Below are 23743 nucleotides of genomic sequence, written 5' to 3' on the forward strand. Positions count from 1 at the left end.
TGTGGAATATGTAGATCTGAAAGGTGTTTTTGTTTCATGTGTTAAGCAGAAAAACACTTATTTTTGCTTTAGAAATCCAGGTCTTGTCTATCTGTAAACATTATCTCACCAGTTTTTATGGAATATTTCATCAGAGAGGCTATGCAATTCAACCTGATTGGTACTGATTTCTGCTTAGATTATTGAAAGTTGTGGGTGTGTTTAACACACACGTTCATCTTAGATCCCAAATTAAGTTTGGAGGAAAGGTGTTCAGATGTTACAGGGAACTGAAATTTCTAAATTCAATGTGTCTCTTTAAAAACTATACTGATGTAGCATTAAGGCTCCAGATTTCTACACAGAATGCTAGGAAATGCAAATCAATGTTCTCAGAAATGTGTAACTCATTCACATTGCATATATTAAAAGGTGCTTTTATTAACAGTTTAACTGATCTTATGCAAATTGGACAAATGTTTTCATTTTCTGACTTCTGTTTAAATTTTCTCTGCCTCAGTGCTGTTAATATAACTTTTTTTCACATTTAAGATAGTCTAGTTATGTTCCATTGGTGGTAGCATCTGGGATTTAATAATAGCCAGTTGTTTAAAGCTCATTGATTATCATGTTTTTTGAAATCGCTTTTGCTTGATCTTTCAGAAAACCCCAGTAAATTCAGATTAATTTACTAAAATCTAACTATTTGAAACTGCACGTTTTGCAAAAAACAGATCTGTGGCCGTGAAGAAATTTGTTCGTATATTTTCTACTCCAAAACTTAGAATTACTCAAATCATGCTGTATTGTAGTTCTGAAAATGTGTACTTTATAAATGTAAGATCACTAGGTGTCACTAGAATCACATATTTGAATTACTCTATCAGAAATTCCTAGTGCAGTGTTAATGATTCATAATTTTTTTTCCATAGTCAATTCTATTATTTATTGAGAGATTGTAGAGTAATGAAACTCTTTTACTGTTTCTGGTTAAAATTGTTTTTTTAGCTTTTTGTTTTATGTAGTGTATTCTATATTAGTACCCAAAATGGTGTCCCAACTTCCCTCAAATTATTCAAAACTACAGATGGATAGGACCCCAGCTAACAAAGATTTTAGTCCTAATATTCTCAGATCAAACTACCAGCAGGAAAAATGGAAGAAACATAGCTGACTGGCTTGAGGCAGCATGTTTGCCAAAGTCAGCTGGATGAGTAACAATGGACCTTGTCAGGGGCTTGTTCCTTCACAGAATTTCTTGTGTGGAGTGAGGAAACTGGGAGAAGACTGGTTGAGGAATGATTAAAAGTGAAAGTTAAGATGGGATAGGGCCTCTTTCTCATCTGCCTGATGGCAAACCCTTCCTTTTCAAACTATTGCTTACCCGTGAGATTTTTGTGGACCCTGATTTGAGAGAATAGACTCTCGGCAAGGAAATTAAGTCCTTAATTTATAGGCACTTCAAAAGAAGTTCACTGCCTGATCAAAGGAGACCTTTAGTTCCCAGATGCAGGTCAAGGCCACTGGCATGATGGAGAGCTAAGTCATGCCAGATGGACTTTGTAAGGAGCTCTCTGCCTGCTGGGCAAACTAAGGAGTCAGAGAAACAGTTTTTGGGTTTTCCACTTCCCCTCAGGTATTCTTTCTTGGTCTGTTCTTTGTTAATTTAGATATTTGTTGTGGCTAATCGGTATGGCCTTTTTACCATTTTTAAATTAAATTCTATTTCTAAACAAAGTAAATGTATTAACTACTTATTTATTATATTGTACAGATGCAGAGAAGCTGGTGCCCATGTTGATGAATCATTATTTCCTGCAATATATACTAATGAAGGGTTACCCCTTCTAATTAAAAAAGTGAGTGTGTAATTTTAAAATGCCACCCAAGTACAAGGCCACCCGACTCCCTGAGTCTGAGCTTGGACAGCTAGCATGAGCAGCTGCCTATGCTGTAACATACATGCACTGCTATTTCTAGCATTCTAACTCAAGCAGAGATAGTTTGCTTGCCTGCCTGCCTGCGCTGGGACTCTTATCTCCCAGATGCAGTGTAGACATATGCTTAGGCACTTTAGAAAATGTTAATCCAAGTCTAAAATATTCCATATTTTCAAATGCTTATTAAAATGTCCACAGTGGTTTTGTCTAATTTCTTATTGGTCATTCTGATAACTCGGAAATCATTTTTTCCTTAATCCATACTGAAACTCTCATTGAAATTTCCCCCTAAATTTTATAGTCTATCCATGGCTGGCTAAATGGGATTTACTCGGAGTCATAAATGATGTAGAATGATCATATAATACATATAGTATTACATGATAAAATTGAGAAATGTTAAGTACAAGTTAATTATGAGAGATTTATGCTGTGTTAATCTTGTAGCACAAATGCATGCAGCCCAAAGACTTCATTGAAAAAACACCAGAAAATGATAAAAGACTACAAAAAAAATTGGACCTGATGGCTAAAGAACTAGATATACAAAAAACAGCAACCGGTGAGTTAATACATAGTTCTGGTTAGATGGTAAAAATTAAACTCTGCGCCAAAAAGAAATGCCAAAATATCTTTGTTTTAAGTTTCAAGAGAACACATAAGATATAGCTTATTTTTCTTTTATCACTTTATAATTGAAGTTAACATAGTTATTTATAATATGAATTCTCATTAAGAAAAGCTACTATATGTATTTGCATGCTTTGATATTAAAGAATAATTTACTTTTTAGTAATTTAAAAAGTAGTATTGGACTTTTTTTTAAGGAGTTGTTTGGAATTCAGCATTATTAAACTTATGGTACTGACAGCATTATAGAAATGCAGTTTTTAAGTAACTTTGAATTTAAAAATACAACTTAGTACTTTTAAAATTTATGCTCTGTTCAAATAATGAAGCCTCATATTTGCAAATTACAATTACTTTTTTAGAAACCGATATACCTGTTTTATTATTTGAGGATGATGGTTCACTTGCATATAGCCCAACAAATAAGATTAAAGATCAATGCAGTGCAATGGAAAAGAGAATAAAGGACATGAAGGAAAAAAGGGAAAATCTCTCCCCTACCGGTAAGGAGTTAAGCCTTATGAATTAATTAAAAAGCATAAATGGTTGCATCTTTCTCGCTGAATTATGTTGATGCTACCCCTGGACACATTCCAGGACTGTGTAATTTTCTTTTGATTTGATAAATGATGTTGCTGTGAAACATCTGCTTATCCTGGCTTAAACTGAAAATGCATGATTAGAAATATATAAATATTTAAACCAAATAGAGGACTCTTGGTCCGACAACCAGTAGTCATGCGATTTTTATGTTGAAATCATTGAAGTCAAGCAGGGTTAAGTCATTGCTTGGATAAGGGATTTCCAAGGAACCCATAGGTGCTAGTAATCCATTAGAATGAGGGCTCTGCCCTCTGAGTGTTGAACTATTGACATAGCATAGTGTTGGGAGATGCTGTCTTTCAGAGAATATGTAAAACCAAATTCTTGACTGCTTGTAGTCTTTAAAGAACCTTTGACACCTCTTGCAAAAGTGGGGGTGCTGGTGAAATAATATCTTAATTACCTTCTTCCTGCAGTTAAAATTTGTTTACAATATTTCTTGTAATCTAAACTGTTGATTATTGCTTTGTGCTCCATTTCAACCCAGAATTAGTAATTCAGTGGTAGATGAAGTCATCCTAGTTTCTAGAGTAGCTTAAGTTTTTTTTTTTTTTTCCCAAAAACTTTGGGTACTTCAAGATGATGATCATAAAGTAGAATTGAAGATGAGATGATATACCCCCTCCCCTCCTCCACCCCTCCACAAATGAACCTCCATTGTTTTTTACCCCTTACCCAGTGAAATCTGAAGTGAGCAACTGGTGGAACCCACAAATATCAGGATCGTTGCTCTCTGGAATTCCTTGCACCCTCTTTTGCCAGAGATAAAAATTGCATGGGCAGCATAGGTAACTCTGGATGGCAGCATGGATCTAAGCATGGTGGAGAGTAGTGGTACAATGCTCACAGTCCTATGGCCAGGTCTGCACTAAAAGGTTACGTCGACTCAGTTACGTCGCTACACCTAACCCCCGGTGTAGACAGCGCTAGGTCAATGGAAGAATTCTTTTATCGACTTAACAATCACCTCTCAGGGCTGGGGTGAGGGGTGGAGTCCTTACGGTGATGGGAGAATCCCTCCCATTGCTGTAGTGAGTGTCTACACTGAAGCGCTACAGTGGTATAGTGGAAGTGCTGTCACTGTGCTAGTGTAGGGGTTTAAATATAGACATAGACTAATACTCCAGTTTCATAAAATATCCCATGGTCAACCTCCTGGACTCTTCCTGTTTTGGGGGTTGAAAACAGATAGAAAATTGAGCTTTTTCCTTTGCACTCTGTCTTCAGAGTGTGTCGTTTAGGATCCGCAGATGTGTTAGTACGAATACCTGTCTACAGTTCACCAACAGAACTTTGTTGCTCCACCTGTTTAAAGAATTGTTTTCTGCACTCCTATTGCTACATGTTCCCTGGTCTAGTCCCCTTCTAGACAGTCACCAGTCTGTTGTAAGTGGACCCAAATGCTGGGTCCCATGTGTTTTTAAGCCACCTGGGTCTGGGCTGAGTCTAATCTGTTTCTAGTTTTGGACTCCAAGGTACACTCCTAGGGTGAGATCTTTTTGTCTGAGCCCATCCTTGGGACTCCACAGTCCAGCTACCCAAAACACTGGAACCAGTGTCTCAAACCGCGTGAGCTCCTATTTGCTTGCACACCCTCCTGCAGAGTTTGTCTTAAGGCTTAACTGTTAGCCACAGCTTTCAGGGTCATTGTGGCAGAAAGGCAAGGAACATAGGCTTAGCAATGAAAGTTTTTTAACCACAATCACTTTACTCTGAAAAAGCACTAGGGTTACAGATCTTTGCAAAATGACAGAATACCTGAGATGCACAACTCCTCCTGCCCAGTCTAATCTCAACCCGTCTGAGAGTGTGAGGTCTTGTCAGCATTTCAGGCTAGGTAGAGTCCCTCCTGCCTGACCGTTACTTTTGGCATGTGGCGATGAATGATCTACTTCAAAGAGAAACTCTTCTTAAATAGTCTTTACCACTTTGCCTTGTTCTCTCTCTGGGCTCCTGTGTAGAGAATCAGTTGTTCCATGGAGAACTGGTAGTTGAAAGACAACCGTTCAATGGCCCTAGATTTTTTATTTTTTTGTTTGGCTTGGGGGCTTCTCAGATTGTTCTCCAATGTGGTGTCTCACACCTTTATGGGCAGCCGATTGGAATATCTCATAATAGCCTGGCCTTGGACCAGGTTAGTCATGTGTTCAGCAAGTAATACCAAATGGATGTCCTAATACAACATGGAGCTTTTTGAAAACCTGACCTATGAGGAAAGGTTAAAAAACAAAAACTGGGCATGTTTAGTCTTGAGAAAAGAAGACTGAGGGGGGACCTGCTAAGTTAAGTGCTTCTATAAAGAGGATGGTGAACAAATGTTCTTCATGTCCACTGAAAGTAGGACAGGATGTAATAGACTTAATCTTCAGCACTAGAGGTTTAGGCTAAATAAGAAAAACTTTCTAACTATAAGGGCAGTTAAGCACTGGAATAGGCTTCCAGGGGAGGTTGTGGAATCCTGATCATTGGAGGTTTTTAAAAACAGATTAGACAAACATCTATCAGGCATGGATGGGCTGGATGAATGCACTATAAGGTGGGTAGAAAGTTGGCTAGACTGTCGGGCTCAACGGGTAGTGATCAATGGCTCCATGTCTAGTTGGCAGCCGGTGTCACGTGGAGTGCCCCAGGGGTCGGTCCTGGGGCCGGTTTTGTTCAATATCTTCATAAATGATCTGGAGGATGGTGTGGATTGCACTCTCAGCAAATTTGTGGATGATACTAAACTGGGAGGAGTGGTAGATACGTTGGAGGGCAGGGATAGGATACAGAGGGACCTAGACAAATTGGAGGATTGGGCCAAAAGAAATCTGATGAGGTTCAATAAGGATAAGTGCAGGGTCCTGCACTTAGGACGGAAGAACCCAATGCATAGCTACAGACTAGGGACCGAATGGCTAGGCAGCAGTTCTGCGGAAAAGGACCTAGGGGTGACAGTGGACGAGAAGCTGGATATGAGTCAGCAGTGTGCCCTTGTTGCCAAGAAGGCCAATGGCATTTTGGGATGTATAAGTAGGGGCATAGCGAGCAGATCGAGGGACGTGATCGTCCCCCTCTATTCGACATTGGTGAGGCCTCATCTGGAGTACTGTGTCCAGTTTTGGGCCCCACACTACAAGAAGGATGTGGATAAATTGGAGAGAGTCCAGCGAAGGGCAACAAAAATGATTAGGGGTCTGGAACACATGAGTTATGAGGAGAGGCTGAGGGAACTGGGATTGTTTAGTCTGCAGAAGAGAAGAATGAGGGGGGATTTGATAGCTGCTTTCAACTACCTGAGAGGTAGTTCCAGAGAGGATGGTTCTAGACTATTCTCAGTGGTAGAAAAGGACAGGACAAGGAGTAATGGTCTCAAGTTGCAGTGGGGGAGGTTTAGGTTGGATATTAGGAAAAACTTTTTCACTAGGAGAGTGGTGAAACACTGGAATGCGTTGCCTAGGGAGGTGGTGGAATCTCCTTCCTTAGAAGTTTTTAAGGTCAGGCTTGACAAAGCCCTGGCTGGGATGATTTAATTGGGGATGGGTCCTGCTTTTGAGCAGGGGGTTGGACTAGATGACCTCCTGAGATCCCTTCCAACCCTGATATTCTATGATTCTATGGTCCTGCCACAGTGCAGAGGCTGGACTTTAACTTCTCAAGGTCCCTTTCAGCCCTACGTTTCTATAATACTTCATAATAACCAGCCACATACCACTCTGTCACACTCCAGTCATGAGCAGCAACTTGGTAAATTTAACATTTTTGTTCCTGCTACTAAAAACATTCCCACTAACCACAGAAATACTGGAAATTCTTAAAGATTCTTCCCACTCCCTAGTGCTATTATTTTAATATTCCCTAATATGTCTATTTAAATACTATCTGACATTTCATACTATAACTGAAATCCGTGATTGTCAGATAACATAAACTGCAGTGGTTCTGTTGATATGCATAGTAGAATTATGCAAATAACGCTTTGTGAGAGTGAAATCTTATTTAATCACATTTCTTGACTCAAATGTTTTTTTAGATTTAAAAATATATATTTCATACCAGAAACATGCTATTTTGCGGTATCTGTTTTTGTTTTGAAGTATGTTTTATGGGAATAAATTTGTTTAAAACAAATTGAATATTAAAATATTGATTTTTGTAATAGTATAGTCCTGGTTTTGTACAAAATTTCACAAAAATGAACCTTTTTGAAAATTCAAACTAAACCAGCTTTTTCCTTTTTTTAAAAATTTTTATTCATATACTTAATGTCAGGTCACTGTAAAAGGGAGAGCTCATGATAGATAAAAATTATATGCAAACTAAATGTTACTAATTTACTATACAAAGTAGCATTGGGTGGTCTGATTTGAAATAACTGATTTAAATATTTTTTTTAAGAAACAGGTTTAAATTGGCTTGTGGCTATATTAAGCTGTGCAAATTTGTGCTATTTGTAATATTAAAATTTACAATGAACTGAAGTATAAACACTGTATTTGCAAATGGCACAACTGGTATTTGAATTTACAGAACTATCTGCAGAATTCAAAACAATGAAGATTAAGGCCTCGATCCAGCAAACATTTAAGCACATCCATAACTTTACTCACATAAATAGTCCTACTGATTTCAATGGGATCATTCAAGTGCTTGAAATTTTAGTAGGTGCACGAGTGTTTGCGGCGTTAAGGGCTAAAGTTGTATTTTCCCTTAGTGGCATAATTTCTCTTTTCACTTCAAATTAAATTCCCTTCACTGTTAACAATACAAAGCTATTTAGACTTTCAGTACTTTAACAAAGCACTTGTGAACTTGTTTATACCCACACGCCAAAATGTTCAGAAATAGGAGCCTAAAGTTAGGCTTCTAAACCCATACTTAGACACCTAAAGATATTTAGAGAGGGACTGAGATAGCCGGGTCGAAGCATTTTAGCTTTCTTGACTTATGGAAGTTCAATATATCAGAAAATGGTATTGGTTGCAAATATATCACAGGCCTGTTTGCTTATAATTTTGTATGTGCGTGTTTTGCCTCACAGTAAGGATGTTAATGATGTCTTGGATTTGTCTCTTAGCATAGATGAGCATTTTAAATTTGAAACTTTCCTAGGGGAAAAAAAGTGTAATAAAGTATTCATAAATTATATTTTAGCTTCACAAATGTCTACACTTAATTCAACACAACCTGGATATGGAGAGTCTCTTGGTGTCACCAGTTCTGCAAGTGCATTGCTGCCAGGTAAATAATGTAATTTTAAGTTCTGTGAAATATATTTTTTAAAATTTTAAATGTACTAAGTAAAAAAAATTATTCTAGATAATTTGTATTATAGTGTAGTGCGACATACTCAGGTTTTGACTTCAATGAGACAACCTTTCTTATATAGCACTTTTTATTAGCATATCTCAGTGTTTCACAATCCTTAATGTGTTGTGAGGATAAATATCCCTGCGAGATTTGGGAAAACATGCTTATATTTGAATACATGTGGTAAAAGTAAGCAAAAAGTTCTCCCCTTGATTTGAAAAGCATGTAAAGTGTAAGAACTGTAATGAAAGAGCATGAGGAACAACATGAGGTAAATACCCATCCTTGTTCTTGTGGCTTACTGTCTTGGTTCGCTATTGGTTATCTTTTCTTTTAGTAGTGCTATATAAACTTTTGTGTGTGTAGTTCAGACAGTCTGATGCTGGAAGCAAAAGGAGAACTTGAAGACAAGGCCGTTGTGGAGAAACTAAATGAATCCTTTGCATCAGTCTTCACTCAGAGAATGTGCAGAAGATTCCCACTGCTGAGACATTCTTTTTAGGTGACAAATGTGTGGAACTGTTCCAGATTTAGGTGTCTTAATTTTTTACAAGCTGATAAATTAAACAGTAATAAATCACTAAGCCCAAGGGTTCTGAAGAAACTCAAATATGAAATTGCAGAACTAGTAACTGTGGTATGTAACCTATCACTTAAATCAGCCTCTGTACCAGATGACTGGAGGATACCTAATATAATGCTGATTTAAAAAAAAAAAAAAAAAAAAAGATTCTAGAGGCGAGCCTTTCAATTAGGGCTGTCAAACTGTTAAAAAAAATTGTGATTAATCACAAGATTAAAAAAATAATCACAATTAATTGCAGTTTTAATCGCACTGTTAAATGGTATTCTATTGTTTTTAAATATTTTTGGATTTTTTTTTACATTTTCAAATATTGATTTCAATCAAAATACAGAATACAAAGTGTACAGTGCAAATATTTGCAATGTAAAAAAGAAACAAGAAATAGTATTTTTCAGTTCACCTCATACAATACTCTAGTGCAATCTCTTTACATAAAAGTGCAACTTACAAATGTAGATTTTTTTTTGTATTACATAACTGCACTCAAAAACAAAACAACGTATAACTTTAGAGCCTACAAGTCCACTCAGTCCTACTTCTTGGTCAGCCAACCGTTAAGACAAACAATTTTGGTTACGTTTACGGGAGATAATGCTGCCTGCTTCTTATTTACAATGTCACCTGAAAGTGAGAGCAGGGGTTCACATAACACTATTGTAGCTGGTGTTGCAAAGTATTTACGTGCCAGATATGCTAAACATTCATATGCGCCTTCGTGCTTCGGCCACCATTCCAGAGGACATGCTTCCATGCTGATGACTGGTTCTGCTCAATAACTGTCCAACATAGTATTGACTGACGCACATTCATTTTCATCATCTGAGTCTGACGCCACCAACAGGTGGTTCATTTTCTTTTTTGGTGGTTCAGGTTCTGTAGTTTCCAAATCAGAGTGTTGCTCTTTTAAGACTTCTGACATGTTCTATGCGTCATCCTTCTCACGTTTTGAAAGGCACTTCAGAGTCTTAAATGCTGGATTGAGTGCTATAGCTATCTTTAGAAATCTCATATTGGTACCTTCTTTGTGTTTTGTCAAATCTGCAGTGAAAATGTTCTTAAATCGAATAACATATGCTTAGTTGTCATCCGAGACTGCCATACCACAAAATATATGGCAGAATGCAAGTGAAACCATGGAGCAGGAGACATAAAATTCTCCCTCAAGGAGTTCTGTCACAAATTTAATTAACACGTTATTTTTTTAACGAGTGTCATCAGCATGTAGGCATATCTTCTGGAATGGTGGCTGAAGCATGAAGGCGCATATGAATGTTTAGCATATCTGGCACATAAATACCTTGCAACGCAGGGTACAAAAATGCCATGTAAACTTCTGTTCTTGCTTTCAGGTGACATTGTAAATAAGAAGCAGGCAACAGTATCTCCTGTAAATGTAAACAAACTTGTTTGTCTTAGCAATTGGCTGAACATGAAGTAGGACTGAGTGGACTTGCAGGTTCTAAAGTTTGACATTGTGGTGTTTTTGAGTGCAGTTATGTAACAAACAAAAAAATCTACATTTGTAACTTGCACTCATGTAAAGAGATTGCATTATAGTACTTGTATGAGGTGAATGGAAAAATACTAGTTTTGTTTTTTACAGTGCAAATATTTGTAATAAAATATAATATAAACTGAGCACTGTAGACTTTGTGATCTGTGTTGTAATTGAAATCAATATATTTGAAAAAGTAGAAAAACATCAAATTTTTTATTATAAACAATAATAAAAAGCAATTTAAATGTAAGTGTGATTAAAACTGTGATTAATCATGATTAATTTTTTACTCGAGTTTGTTTTGAGTTAATCGCTTGAGTCAACTGTGATGAATGGACAGCCCTATGGGCAATTATAGGCCAGTAAACATAACTTCATTACCATGCAAACTGGTTGAAACTATATAGTAAATAACAGAATTACCAGACACAGATGAACATGGTGTGTAGGGAAAAAGTCAATAGGGCTTTCTAAAAGGAAATCATGCCTTACCAATCTATTAGAATTCTTTGAGGTATTCACCAAGCATGTGGACAAGGGTGATTCAGTTGATATTGTGTACTTGGACTTTTTCTGAAAGCCTTTAACAAGGTCCCTCACCAAAGGCTCTTAAGCAAAGTAAGTACTGCTGGGATAAGAGGGAAGGTCCTCTCATGGATCAGTAACTGGTTAAAAGACAGAAAACAAAGAGTAGGAATAAAGGGTCAGTTTTTTCAGAATTGAGAAAGGTAAATAAAGTGTGTGACTGGTTCCCCCTAGGATGCCACTTGAAACTAGGATACCACTAAGCCCCCCTGACCTAACAGCCTAGGTTCCCTTTACACTGTACTGCTGTGCCCAGCCTGCCAAGCCCTCTCTCAGCCTGCAATTTTACCAGCACACATGCAGGTAGGGACACACCCAGCTGCAGTTACACAGAGATGCTGTGATCAGCTGTGCGTGGGGAAGCTTCAGCTAAGGAACTTTCCAGATACTCAGATACACCTCATTCCCCCTTTCCCCCCCGGGTGTAAACCCAAAATTTTACCTTCTTACGCTGCACAGAGGACTGTGCAGAGTAAGCTCATGAAATTCACCCCCTCCCTCAATGTGGAGAGGAAATATCCAACAGCTTTCTGCCCTGATTTATGATTTCCCCACACACACTGGTTTTAGACAAAGCAAAATCAAATTTATTAACTACAAAAGATAGATTTTAAGTGATTATAAGGGATAGCAATATTAAAACAGATTACCTAGCTAATAAACACAAACTAAGCTTAATATACTACATAGATCAGATATGAATAGCAAATTCTCACTCTAAATGAAGATACCAGCATGTTTCAGATTCTAAAGGGGCAAGCTGCACTAACTTACAGCTTGGAATCTCCAGATGTTTCATTCACAGGTTAAAAATCCCTTCAGCCTGCGTCCAGCACTTCCCTCAGTTCAGTCTTTCTGTTCCTTAGGTGTTTTCAAGAGTCTTCTGGGTTGGGGAGTCAGTAAAGAACCCCCATGATGTCACTCCCCTTCCTTATATAGCTTTTGCATATCACAGGAACCCTTTGTTTCAAAGCTTGGTTCCCACATCTGTCAGTTGAAAAACACTGGTATCCCAAGATGGAGTCCAGCACCAGGTGACTGGGCACATGGCCCTGTAGTGTTACAGTAGCCATAACTTGGAGTCTGTTTGTAGCGTCCCCAGGTTCAGGAAGATAAGCTTCTTCTAAGGCCTGTTGTTTTCCTAATGGCTCATTAACCTGAATGGGCCCTTCTTAACCAGCCATCTAGACTGAGAGTCTTTTGTCTAGTGGGCGTTACCCAGGTGTAGATATATTTGTAACACAGATACATAGTCAATATTTCTAACTTCAGATACAAAAATGACACGTGCATACAAATAGGATAATCATTCAGTAAATGATAACCTTTCCAGTGATATCTCTGTCATGGAGTCACTGGGCAATGCTCTGGAACTACTCCATACGAAGCCAGTCAGGACTCTGGGGAAGCCGCCTCTCTCTGAGCAGACTGTCTCCAGGGCAAGAAGCTTACACTACTTTGGCCTTCCTGGGACTGACCTTGGAGCATTTAGCATCCTCTCTTTACACAGTGTGTTTCCTGCAGTGAGTCCGCACCAGCGGGGCTCCTGGGGAAGCCAGAGGGCCCTGCACCCCAATTCCGCAGTCAGACATGACTTAGCCAGCCAGAAGGTTTATGAGAAGACAGGTGTACATGGTCTAAAACAGAGCTTGTAGGTACAGAGAACAGGACCCCTCAGTCAGGTCCATCTCGTGGGGTAGGGAGGCCATTTCCCCATCTGGGCCTCCCTCCATTTTCCCAGCCAGCTCCAAACTGAAACTCTCCAGCCCCTCCCCCAGCCTTTGTCTCTTTTCCGGGCCAGGAGGCCACCTGATCTTTGTTCTCCAATACCTTCAGTGGCACCTTGCAGAGGAGGGGGCCAGGCCATCAGTGGCCAGGAGACAGGGCGTCAGCCATTCTCTGTGCAGACAGCATCACACTGGCTCTGCAACAATCACCCAGGTTATCCCATCACCTAGATACTTAAGAACTGCATAGGGGAAACTGAGGCACTCGCACAGCATTCAGAGAAAACATTAAGAACATTCCCACTTCGTCACAACCTCACATGACCTATCTTGCATAAAATACATCATAATTATGCCAGTATCATATCATATATATATCTATATATATATATATCTATATATATAAAATAATGTATCTCTGAGGAATATGGGGTTCAGTGTCACAAAACAATCTGTAGTAGGACTAGTGCTATTCAACATAGTCACAAATGATCTGGAAAAGTGGATGAATCGTGAGGTGACAACGTTTGCAGATAACAGTATTACTCAAGATAGTTAAATAGAAAGAGGACTGTGGGAAGGTACAAAGAGCTCTCGCTATACTAGGTCACTGGGCAACAAAATGGGAGATCAAATTCAATGTTGATAACTGGAAAGTAATGCACGTTTGAAAAAATAATCCCAAGTACACAGACAAAATGATGGGATTTGAATGAGCTGTTACCACTCAAGAAGGAAATCTTGGAGTTATCATGGATAGTTCTTGGAAAACATCTGCTCAGTGTGCAGTGGCAGTCAAAAGAGCTAACAATGTTAGGAACAATTAGGAAAGGGAGACAAAATAAGAAAATCATAATGTCACTCTGTAAATCCATGGTATGCCCACACCTTGAATATTATGTGCAGTTCTGGTCACCCCATCTCAAAAATATATGTAATAATTTGAAAAAGTACAGAGAAGAGCAACAAAAATGATTACGGGTCTCGAACAGCTTTTATAGGAGAGATTAAAAAGACTGGGATGGTTCAATTTAGAAAAAGACGACTATGGGGGGATATGATAGAGGTCTATGAAATCATGAATAGTGCGGAGAAAGTGAATAAGGAACTGATATTTACTAAACACAAAAAATAACAAGTGTTATTTACTCAGTAACACAATAACCAGGGTTCAGCCAGTGAAATTAATAGGCATCAGGTTTAAAACAAACATAAGGAAGTAATTCTTTACACAATGCACAACCTGTGGAGCTTGTTGCCAAGGAATGTTGTGAAGGGTATAATTTGGTTCAAAAAGGAAATAGATAAGTTCAAGAAGGATAGGTCCATCAATGGCTATTAGCCAGATGGTGAGGGACACAAGCCCATGCTCTGGGCGTCTCCAACCCTCCAACTGCCAGAAGCTGGAACTGTGACAGGGGACCATTCAATAATTGTCCTGTTCATTCCCTCTGAAACATCTGGCACTGGCCACTGTTGGAAGACAGGATACTGGGCTAAATGAACAATTGATCTGACCAGTGTGGCCATTCTTATGTTCTTACAAAACTTCCACACATACTGTAATGAACATATGGAATATTTTACTGAAGGCCATATAAACCAAAGTATGCAGCAATCTATTGCAGTAATAAAATGACAATATGTTTTTACATTTTCTTGCTCATGTTTTATGGTTACAGGTTAATCAGCGGCAGTATCGTAATCAGGGCTGCTGCTTAAGAAGCTAGATGCTTGCTTTGTATGATGTGCAGTATAGGGGATGACTTGCTGAGAGCTGCTCAGCTTTCTTTCATGCTCATCTGCCTATTAATCTTGTTGCTGGCACATGTAACTATGGCCTCATGCTTATTTTTTGTATTTGATGCAGCTTCTATGTTGGAGGCAAGAGCAAAGAACTAGATTTAGGTTGTAGCAATTGATCAAAGTAGAAAGTAAGATCTGCATAGCCATAAGAATTGTCATAATGGTAGATAGTTCAGTTGCCTGTCTAGTGTCTTACTCCTGACACTAGGCTGTACCATATGCTTCTTGCAGATGTTGTGCCTGTCACTAATGTACCATGTGGGTATTCTATAATTAATAAGAAAGCAGAGTGTTATAGGTATGTAAGAGTGGATCTGCTCCTGCGAATACAGCATGTGTTGGATTATTGTCATGATATGTCCTTCTGTGGCTTTGCTTTCAGTTATAAACATAGCAGTGTCTGGAGAGCAGTATTGATATTCCCATAAAAGAAGAAGCTGCCCTCTCTCTTTCCCCCGTAGCCTATGATCACCATCTTTTTGTCTGTACTGTAGGTTCCTTCAGGAATCTGTTGCAACACTAAAGCCACAACCAGCACACTTTTGACAAAGTGTGGCAAAGAAAAAGGAGAGATTAATTATAGTGTAGAAAGACTGCCATAATCCCCTGAAAAATTCAGATTTCTATTTAGTTACATAACTGCAATAATAATTTCATCAGCACCTCCTTTAGAAAATGTTTAAAATTCAAATGCTTTAGTAGAATGAGCTGCAGTATGTAGATTTTTAGTTTGGTAGTGGTTAAAGTGATAATACAAATAATTTCCTCATTGTTTAAGGAAGAAGCTTCAGATGCTGTTTTAACTCAAATTAACTTAATGTGGCGGGTTGGCCCCGCCCCCCACCCTTCTGGGATGCCACCTCATGTACTGGGATTTCACTGAGCCTCTTCTGCTCAACCAGCCTGGGTTTGCTCTTCCTGATTTGCTGAATTAGGTTCTCTGGCCTCTTGCAGTGTGTGTGTGTGTGTGTGTGCGCGCACACACTCACACATGTAGGGTCACACCCTGCTGCAGACACAGACTGAAGTCAGCTGTGCGTGAGAGGGCTCCCCCAGCACTCACGTGCACACACCTTTTGGGAGATAAATGGTCTTGCACTGTAAAAAAAAAAAAAATCTGCACAGCGCAAGCTCATGAAAATCCGCCCTCTTTCTCGCTGTGAAGAGAGATGTGCATGACTTCTTCCCCATTCCGGTTAGAAATTACATAATCTGGGTTTAATAATAAACAAAATAACTTTAACTACAAAAGGTAGATTTTAAGTGGTTAAAGGGATAGCAAACAGAACAAAGCAGATTACCGTAGTAAATAAACAAAAGCCACAAACTGAGTTTAACACACTAGATAGGTGAGATACAAATTAGCAAATTCTCACCCTGAGTGATAAACAGGCTAGCAGATTCTTAAAGCACAAGCTGCCTTGGCTTTCCCAGGTTTCCATACACCGGCTAAAGATCTTGGCCTGGGACCATCATTTCTCACAGCTCAGTCTTTGTTCTTCAGGTGTTTTCAGGTGTGGTATTTTTGGGAGAGTCAGGACCCCCATGTTGTCATTTGTCCCTCTTTTATACCTTCCCCCCCACTTGCTGGAAAGCTTTTTTGCTGTGACCTGGGTCAAACAGTTCTCCTTGTGTAGAGCTATCTCTGAGGGGTTTCTGTTGCACACAGTTGCTGGAGTAATCCTTTTGCTTGTGTGCATTTAAAGCCACTAACATTGTTTGGCCTCATTCAGTGTAGCACATTTGAAATATAGAGACATGATCAATATTCCCAGCTTCAGATACAAAAATGATACATGCATACAAATTGGATAAACATATTGGGTAAATTATAACCTTTCTAATATCTTACAAGACCTTTCTTGCATAAAGTATATCTTAATTATACCATATACATATCAATAACATATTTCTATGAAGAATATGGAAGTGTAACATCACACTTAATTTTAGACATGAACTGAAGTCCTCTCTTTTATCTAGTATGTGCCCTTTTGTTAATGTCGGTTAAGCACAAATATGGATTTCACTTTCAGTTGCTGTCTTAGGTGTCTGATATGTTATGTGAAGTTTCAGCTCTTGTCTCCTCCAACTCAGTTAATCAGGATAATAGCCATATCATACTTAAATCAAGACAGCTAATAGACTTGTGCAATACCTATAAAACTTACTGTAATTCTTGTAGGAGAGCATTTCATTATAAACATAACTATTGCAATAAATGAGTATGTGTTTCAAAAAATGTAAGTATTGATATAGGGGCCTCAGGTTTCTCAGAGCTGTTCTAGAATAATCAAAACTCTTCTAGTCTGTATCTGAGCATTGGTTTGCTAGAGTTCTGAAAAGGTTCTTTAAAATTATCACATTCTTCCATCAAACACTTTATAAAGTGAATATTGTAAGAGGAAAAGTACAGAAATGCATTTTTTCAATATTTAAGTGAAAATCTTAGCTGTGTGAATGTTAAGTGGCTAAATCTTTGGACAATTATTTTAGTAACTTCCCACATACTTCACTAACTTTTCTACTGTTCCATTTTGTTAGTGTTTATACTGCTGTTGTTAATGTCTTGCAGAAGAACACATCAGTGATTCTTTAAACTTGAGTTTTGATGACATTTGGGGAAACTGTAAATACAAAAATCAGAAACCAGCATCAGCTGAAAGTGATATTTACGTTTCAACACCTGCATCAGAGCATTCTCTGTTTTCAAGCAGTGACCAAGGGAATTTAACTCCAAAATCATCTAACAGAAAACATTTAAGCAAAAAACTAATTTTGCAACGCCCTCTTGAAGATAAACTGTTTGCTAAAAGGAGAAAATCTAAAGTCTCCCCTGACCTAAATCAGTGTGGTGAAGATACTCTGACTTCTGCATCGGTTTCAACCAAAAGTTCTTTTCTCCAGGAAAAAGACTTGAGTCACATCACTCTTTCCCAAAAAATTGTCCAATTGGAAGCTGCTGCAGTTACCACAGGTAATCAGTCTGATTCATTAGTGAGCAATGAAGATTCTATTAATATGCATTTGGGTGACATAAATATTCCTGTTGACACAAGGGATTGTAGTCTCCGATATAAAATAAGGGGAAAACCAAAAAGAGAAAAATATAATATGAAATTGACCACATTGGCGTTATGTAAGAGAGGGTCTGAAAATGAGTTTCTTCTAGCGATGACCACACGTAACAAGTCATCAGACATGGAGGAAGCTTCATATGAAGACTTTTTTTCACCTTCTAATTTGAAGAAAAGTGAAATGCACGTAAGACACTTTCCTTTGCAAGTTCAGCAGAATTCGCCAAGTGCTCCTGAAGTGAGTTGCAAAAGAGACTTTTTAAGCCACAAACAGGATAGATTGTTTGAAGGGTCAGATAAACAGTGCATTGCTCTTTCCAATAAAAGGAAAAGAACTGTTGAGACAAGTGGTGTTTCAACAGAGAGTGACTGCAAGCTAACTGAATGTTCAGAAAGTACAGTAAATGTGACCTTAAACTGCATGTCAGGTGGAGTAAACACTGAGACTGCAGAAGCCCTGGGTTCTAGCCCTCTGAATCAACTGCATCAAAATGTTCAGAAAATAACCTGCAGAACTAGCGTGAATAGCTGCCCTCAAGCTACTGGTAAGTTGCTCTATTCAAGTGAAAATTCAAAGATGCAGCATGATGATGCATTAAAAATGCTTGTGCAACTAAATTCTGAAATGGACTACCATGTTGAGGGAAAACAATGGCTTTCAGAAACTGGACTACCAGAAGAAAATACTGTATTGATGACATCAGATTCTTTAAAAAGTGACAAAATGGGTGCAGTGAAGCCAAAAGAACACCCACTTACTTTTCCAGACTCTGCAAATACAGAAAAGTCAACAGGAGAAAAGAAGGAAATCCTGCTCAAAAAATGCAGTCCAAGTATGTGAACTTCTTTTTCCTGGTATTTGGCACACTATAAAAACCCTGTGCCATTTTTCTTGTGTATCCTAAGAAACAGTATTATCACGGTTAATTATACTGTGATTTTACAAATTGTCCATATTATATAGTACTTAATTTGGAGTGTATATACCTTTTAATCCACCAGTGGAAAAACTCCCTTTAAATAAAATTGTGGTAAAAATCAGCAGGGGGAGATGCCCGTAAAAATATAAGTTGAAAACTTGCATTCCAGTAACTCATGCCATCGGTGTGGATGGAAGTGAAGGAGCGAGTCCAAGAGATATGGATGGATGGATTCAACTTAGAATTTGTTTTTCAGTATGTTGCAATCTTAATTTTTAAGTCATCAGATTTTTTAATTATTGGATAATTTAAGCTGGTTTAAAAATTACTAGAATCATTCTGGTATTAGAATATACTAGTATGATACAATACCATAGGAATTTCCCTGCAAAAAATTACTGCCTGTTGTGGGTACACTATTTTTAAAATTTGATATTTTTGACTTTTGAATATGGGGAAAACTTTTTCATATAAGGTTAATTTCATTTTGTAAAAGAGTGCTAGAATGTCTAAATTTTATTATTAAAAACTTCATGCAAAGTTTTAGTGCATAGCAAACATAGCTGATTATGAATCATGGAATAAAAGCCCAAGTTGACAGAGAACCTTAAATATAGCTGTATGTATGGTATCTCTACACCTCAGGCTACTGGTTTGGCTTAATTAATAAAATAAGTACCAATATTTTTAGGTCTGAAGTACCCCACAATTGTATAGCTTAAAAAAAATAGCTTTTGTCGCAAGTTTAAACCTAAATGATTATGGAGATCTATTTTTTGTGCCAGGTACCCAAGCTTAGAAAATGGTCATCAAATTAATACCTTTCCTTTGTTCTTTTTACAAGATAAGCATAAGGACATCAAAGGTGCTTCTTCCAATTGTGTGGTTTTAAAGTTAGATATCTACATCAATTGCTTTGATTAACTTATAAATTCTAGCTCCAGATACAAAAATGAGCATGTCTTTGGGGGCACTCTGCTTTAATTCCCAAAGAAGAACTTTCAAACTTTGGCAAACTTGAAAATACAATCAATTTACTGAGCCTTTATATTTTTCTGCCTCCTGCTGCTGTTTGAAAATCTGTTTTTTGGTTAAGAACTTTCATTACTCAAGTTCTGCTTGATCTAATGATGTTATCTGACATTTACAATTGTTACTGTTTTCTTTGGTGGTGCTTCTGATGTCACATGTTCAGCCTTGTGACTTCACTGCAGGATCAAATAGAGCCTGAGTTTGGGGAGCCCTTGTTTAAAATCATTTGAAAGGGAAGGAGCAATAATAAAAAGAATAAGATTTGAATTTGTTTAAATATAAAGTTATGTGAAACACAAGTCCCACTTAAACTTTTAGAGTAGTTAATGTGGTGAATTTTCAGACTGAATCAGCGTGGTTATTAAATATTGATGTCTTGTAAATAAAGCCTTCATTTTTATTTTGGATTGATTGTGAATTCCCTTCTAATGCAAGAGAATTTATTTGTTACTGTTTGTTGAAATAGTAAAAAATTTGTTTTTGTTCCTATGTTCCAGGTAATTGTTTGAAAGTGTTACATGCAAATGTTAATTAGAGCTAGCAGAGAGGAAACTGCTGTGTTTTTTAAAATGCTGAAAAAAATCTCTGATAAAATAAATCTTTGACCTTTCTCCTGAAACATGTAGACAAAAAGTAATCCAATATCCATGATGACAGAACTGATCTCCTTTCTGCATAAAAGATTTGTCCCTTGAAAAAATTTTTTTTTGCTCTGGATACACTTATGCTAGAGTTTGAAACTTGGAGGAAAAAAATATTTGAAATATTTTTCTTTCCTTTGGTTATTGGCAAAATTCCCATTGACCTCAATGAGAGAATACTTATTTGCAATGGATCCTCAATTCTGCCTTTGCCTGAGCATGTTGTTTTCCACCATCAAGACTTGTGTGAGCAGTTGATAAAATTTTTATGTGCAAACCATTTGTGAGTGCACAGGCAAGTGAAATCTGGGGTCTGACAATTCAAGTCCCCTGATCTGACTTTGCAAACTGTGCACAATTTCCTAAGCAGTTCACTTTTATAAGGCGCTGTTCCCACTGTTGTCTGTGTCTCTTCCTGAGCCGTGCAGGAATAAGAAAAGCTACGGTTAACATCTTACAGTGCTTTGTGATCAGTGACATTTGCACTGAACACAAGGGAGAGAATCGGTGGTTTCCTCATCTGTGAATAAGAGTTAATGGAGATGCAGCAGTGTACACTATTTTCAGTGACCATTAATATACCATGAGATAAGGGAAGCCTAATGGATTTGCTAATTATCGAATTATGTAAAACTTACTTAATTAAACTATACATTTTATAGTAATACAATTTCCATCAGTCTGGTTGTGATTTATTTTTTGATAGGGATAGTGATTAGATAATTTGGTGTTGTACTGTGGTCTAGAATGATCTATTTAATTCCTATAGCTACTTACCTAAAAACCCCAGCAATAAATGATAGGTGAGGCAAGGAATAGAACATTAATAGATTTTAAGAAAGATTAAACATTCTTCAATTGTTCAGATGACACTTGAACATAGGATTCTTTCATATTCTTTTTAGTCTTTCTGAATTAAAACTTGGGACTTGAGTGATTTTTTTTTTTTAAGATGCTTTATAGTGAATATAGAAACAGTACATTCTCTTACGTGGCAAAAACTGTAATTTGCTCTGGTCCCCTATAGTCTTGTGGATGGAGCACAAGGCTGAAGAATCAGGAGTCCTGAAATCTCTTCATCGCTGCTATTTGCTTGTGGTGACAATGGGCAACTTTAGTTCCATTTTTTTGGATGGGAGCTCTGGGGGCAGGTGAGGGGGGTGTGATGGGAGCTCTGGGGGCGGGTGAGGGGACTGACTTGAAGTCAACAGGAGTTTTGCCACAGATTTCAGTTGGGCCAGGCTTTCATCCTGGGTGTTCAGCACTGCTGATATTTGAGACATACAAATTTGAAAATGCTAGCCTTAATTTCTTTACTTCATTTTTCCACCTCTGTAAAGACACAGACACTTTAAGGCTGGGAGTGCGTGTGTGTGGTTATATTACAGCTTGTCACGGGGTGTCAGATTGAGGCAGACAATTTAAGAGTAGCTATGGCTCAAATGGCAAGAGTAACTAGGGTGTTCTCTGTCTTTAGGGCAGCTTGGCCTAGTGGCCAGAGTCCATAGGGCCACCATTGCTCCCAGGGCAGTGTGGTTTAGTGCCCAGAGTCCTTGGAGCTGCCCTTGGGCAGTCATGTCCACCCTACACGTGCCTGCACCCAGCGGTAAATGTGGGGCAGGATAGGGGGTTCCCGGCTCACCCTACCCCACCAGATCCCGACCCAGGACCTTATGAAACCCAGTCAGGCTTGTTTCCCATTTCAATCTTCGTATTCCCTGGGCTGCCTCCTACCCTTGATTCCGGCTCCATCAGGTCCTTTGGAGGTAGTGACCTCCTGTCGCTCTGTTCCTCTCTAGCTGAGGGGAGTTCCAGCTCAGATGCCGTGTCTTCAGCCTTGGCAGTCTGGAGCTCCAGCAGTTCTCTGGCAGGAGCCTGTAGCATACGTCCACACTTGTCCTCAGTCAGTCCAGCCTGGGCAGGGCTGCTACCTTTTATATCCTGCTTCCAGCTAGAGCATGCCCAGGAGGGGAAAGGGGCATGGCCTCTTCAGCCCACAATGTGTTGTCAATCCCAGGTGGGCCAGTGCGAGGTAGAGATACCCCGTCCCACAGCTACATATTATATTTCTTAAGGTTTTTAATCTTCTACTTTTAAATAAATATTTTATATAGGCCTGTCAAGCAATTAAAAAATTAATCGCTATTAATCTCTCAAAAAAATTAATCACGCGATTAAACAATTATAGAATACCATTTATTTCAATATTTTTGATGTTTTCTACATTTTCAAATCTATTGATTTCAATTACAACACAGAATACAAAATGTACACTGCTCACTTTATATTCTTATTACAAATATTTTCACAGTAAAAAACAAAAGAAATAGTATTTTTCAGTTCATCTAATACACATATTGTAGTGCAATCTCTTTATCATGAAAGTTGAATTTACATATGTAGAATTATGTACAAAAAAGCCTGTATTCAAAAATAAAACAATGTAAAACTTTAGAGCCTACAAGTCCACTCAGTCCTACTTCAGCTAATTGCTCAGACAAATGTTTGGTTACAATTTGCAGGAGATAATGTTGCCCGCTTTTTGTTTACAGTGTCACCTGAAAGTGAGAACAGGAGATTGCATGGCACTGTTGTAGCCGGTATCACAAGATATTTACATGCCAGGTGCGCTAATGATTCATATGTTCCTTCATGCTTTGGCTACCATTCCAGAGGACATGTGTCCATGTTGATGATGAGTTTTGCTTGGTAACGATCCAAAGTAGAACAGACCGACATATGTTCATTTTCATCATCTGAGTTAGATGCCACCAGCAGGTTGATTTTTCTTTCTTTTTTTTTTTTTTTTTGGTGGTTTGGGTTCTGTAGTTTCCTCATCGTAGTGTTACTCTTTTAAGACTTCTGAAAGCATGCTCCACACCCCATCCCTCTCAGATTTTGGAAGGCACTTCAGATTCTTAAACCTTGGCTTGAGTGCTGTAGCTATTTTTAGAAATCTCACATTGGTACCTTCTTTGTATGTTGTCAAATCTGCTGTGAAAATGTTCTTAAAATGAACAATATGTACTGGGTCATCATCCGAGACGGCTATAACAGGAAATATATGGTAGCGTGCGGGTAAAACAGAACAGGAGACATACAATTCTCCCCTCAAGGAGTTCAGTCAAAAATTTTATTGCACTATTTTTTTTAACGAGCATTGTCGGCATGGATGCATATCCCCTGGAATGGTGGCCGAAGCATGAAGGGGCGTACGAATGTTTAGCATATCTGGCACGTAAATACCTTGCAACGCCAGCTACAAAAGTGCCATGCAAATGCCTGTTCTCATTCTCAAGTGATGTAAATAAAAAGCAGGCAGCAGTATCTCCTGTAAATGTAAACAAGCTTGTTTGTCTTCGCGAGTGGCTGAACAAGAAGTAGGACTGAGTGGACTTTTGTAGGCTCTAAAGTTTTACATTGTTTTGTT

At 38.2% G+C, this 23743-nt stretch overlaps 1 protein-coding gene across 13 annotated transcripts in view; it reads left to right on the forward strand.

The window, feature by feature from the left end:
- Positions 1 to 23743, forward strand: part of MCPH1 (microcephalin 1) — a 232029-nt gene that overhangs the window by 16953 nt on the left and 191333 nt on the right. For all 13 annotated transcript variants that reach the window (XR_012157943.1, XM_073336219.1, XM_073336220.1 and 10 more), the window contains 5 exons: positions 1754 to 1838; positions 2367 to 2481; positions 2912 to 3052; positions 8286 to 8372; positions 17219 to 18553. Coding sequence is in view for 12 of the 13 variants with exons in the window: in XM_073336219.1 (XP_073192320.1) it covers positions 1754 to 1838; positions 2367 to 2481; positions 2912 to 3052; positions 8286 to 8372; positions 17219 to 18553 (1763 nt within the window). In the remaining variant the exon portion in view is untranslated. The remainder of the gene's footprint in view (positions 1 to 1753; positions 1839 to 2366; positions 2482 to 2911; positions 3053 to 8285; positions 8373 to 17218; positions 18554 to 23743) is intronic.

Source organism: Lepidochelys kempii, chromosome 3 (assembly GCF_965140265.1).
Source record: "Lepidochelys kempii isolate rLepKem1 chromosome 3, rLepKem1.hap2, whole genome shotgun sequence".
Lineage (NCBI taxonomy): Eukaryota > Metazoa > Chordata > Testudines > Cheloniidae > Lepidochelys > Lepidochelys kempii.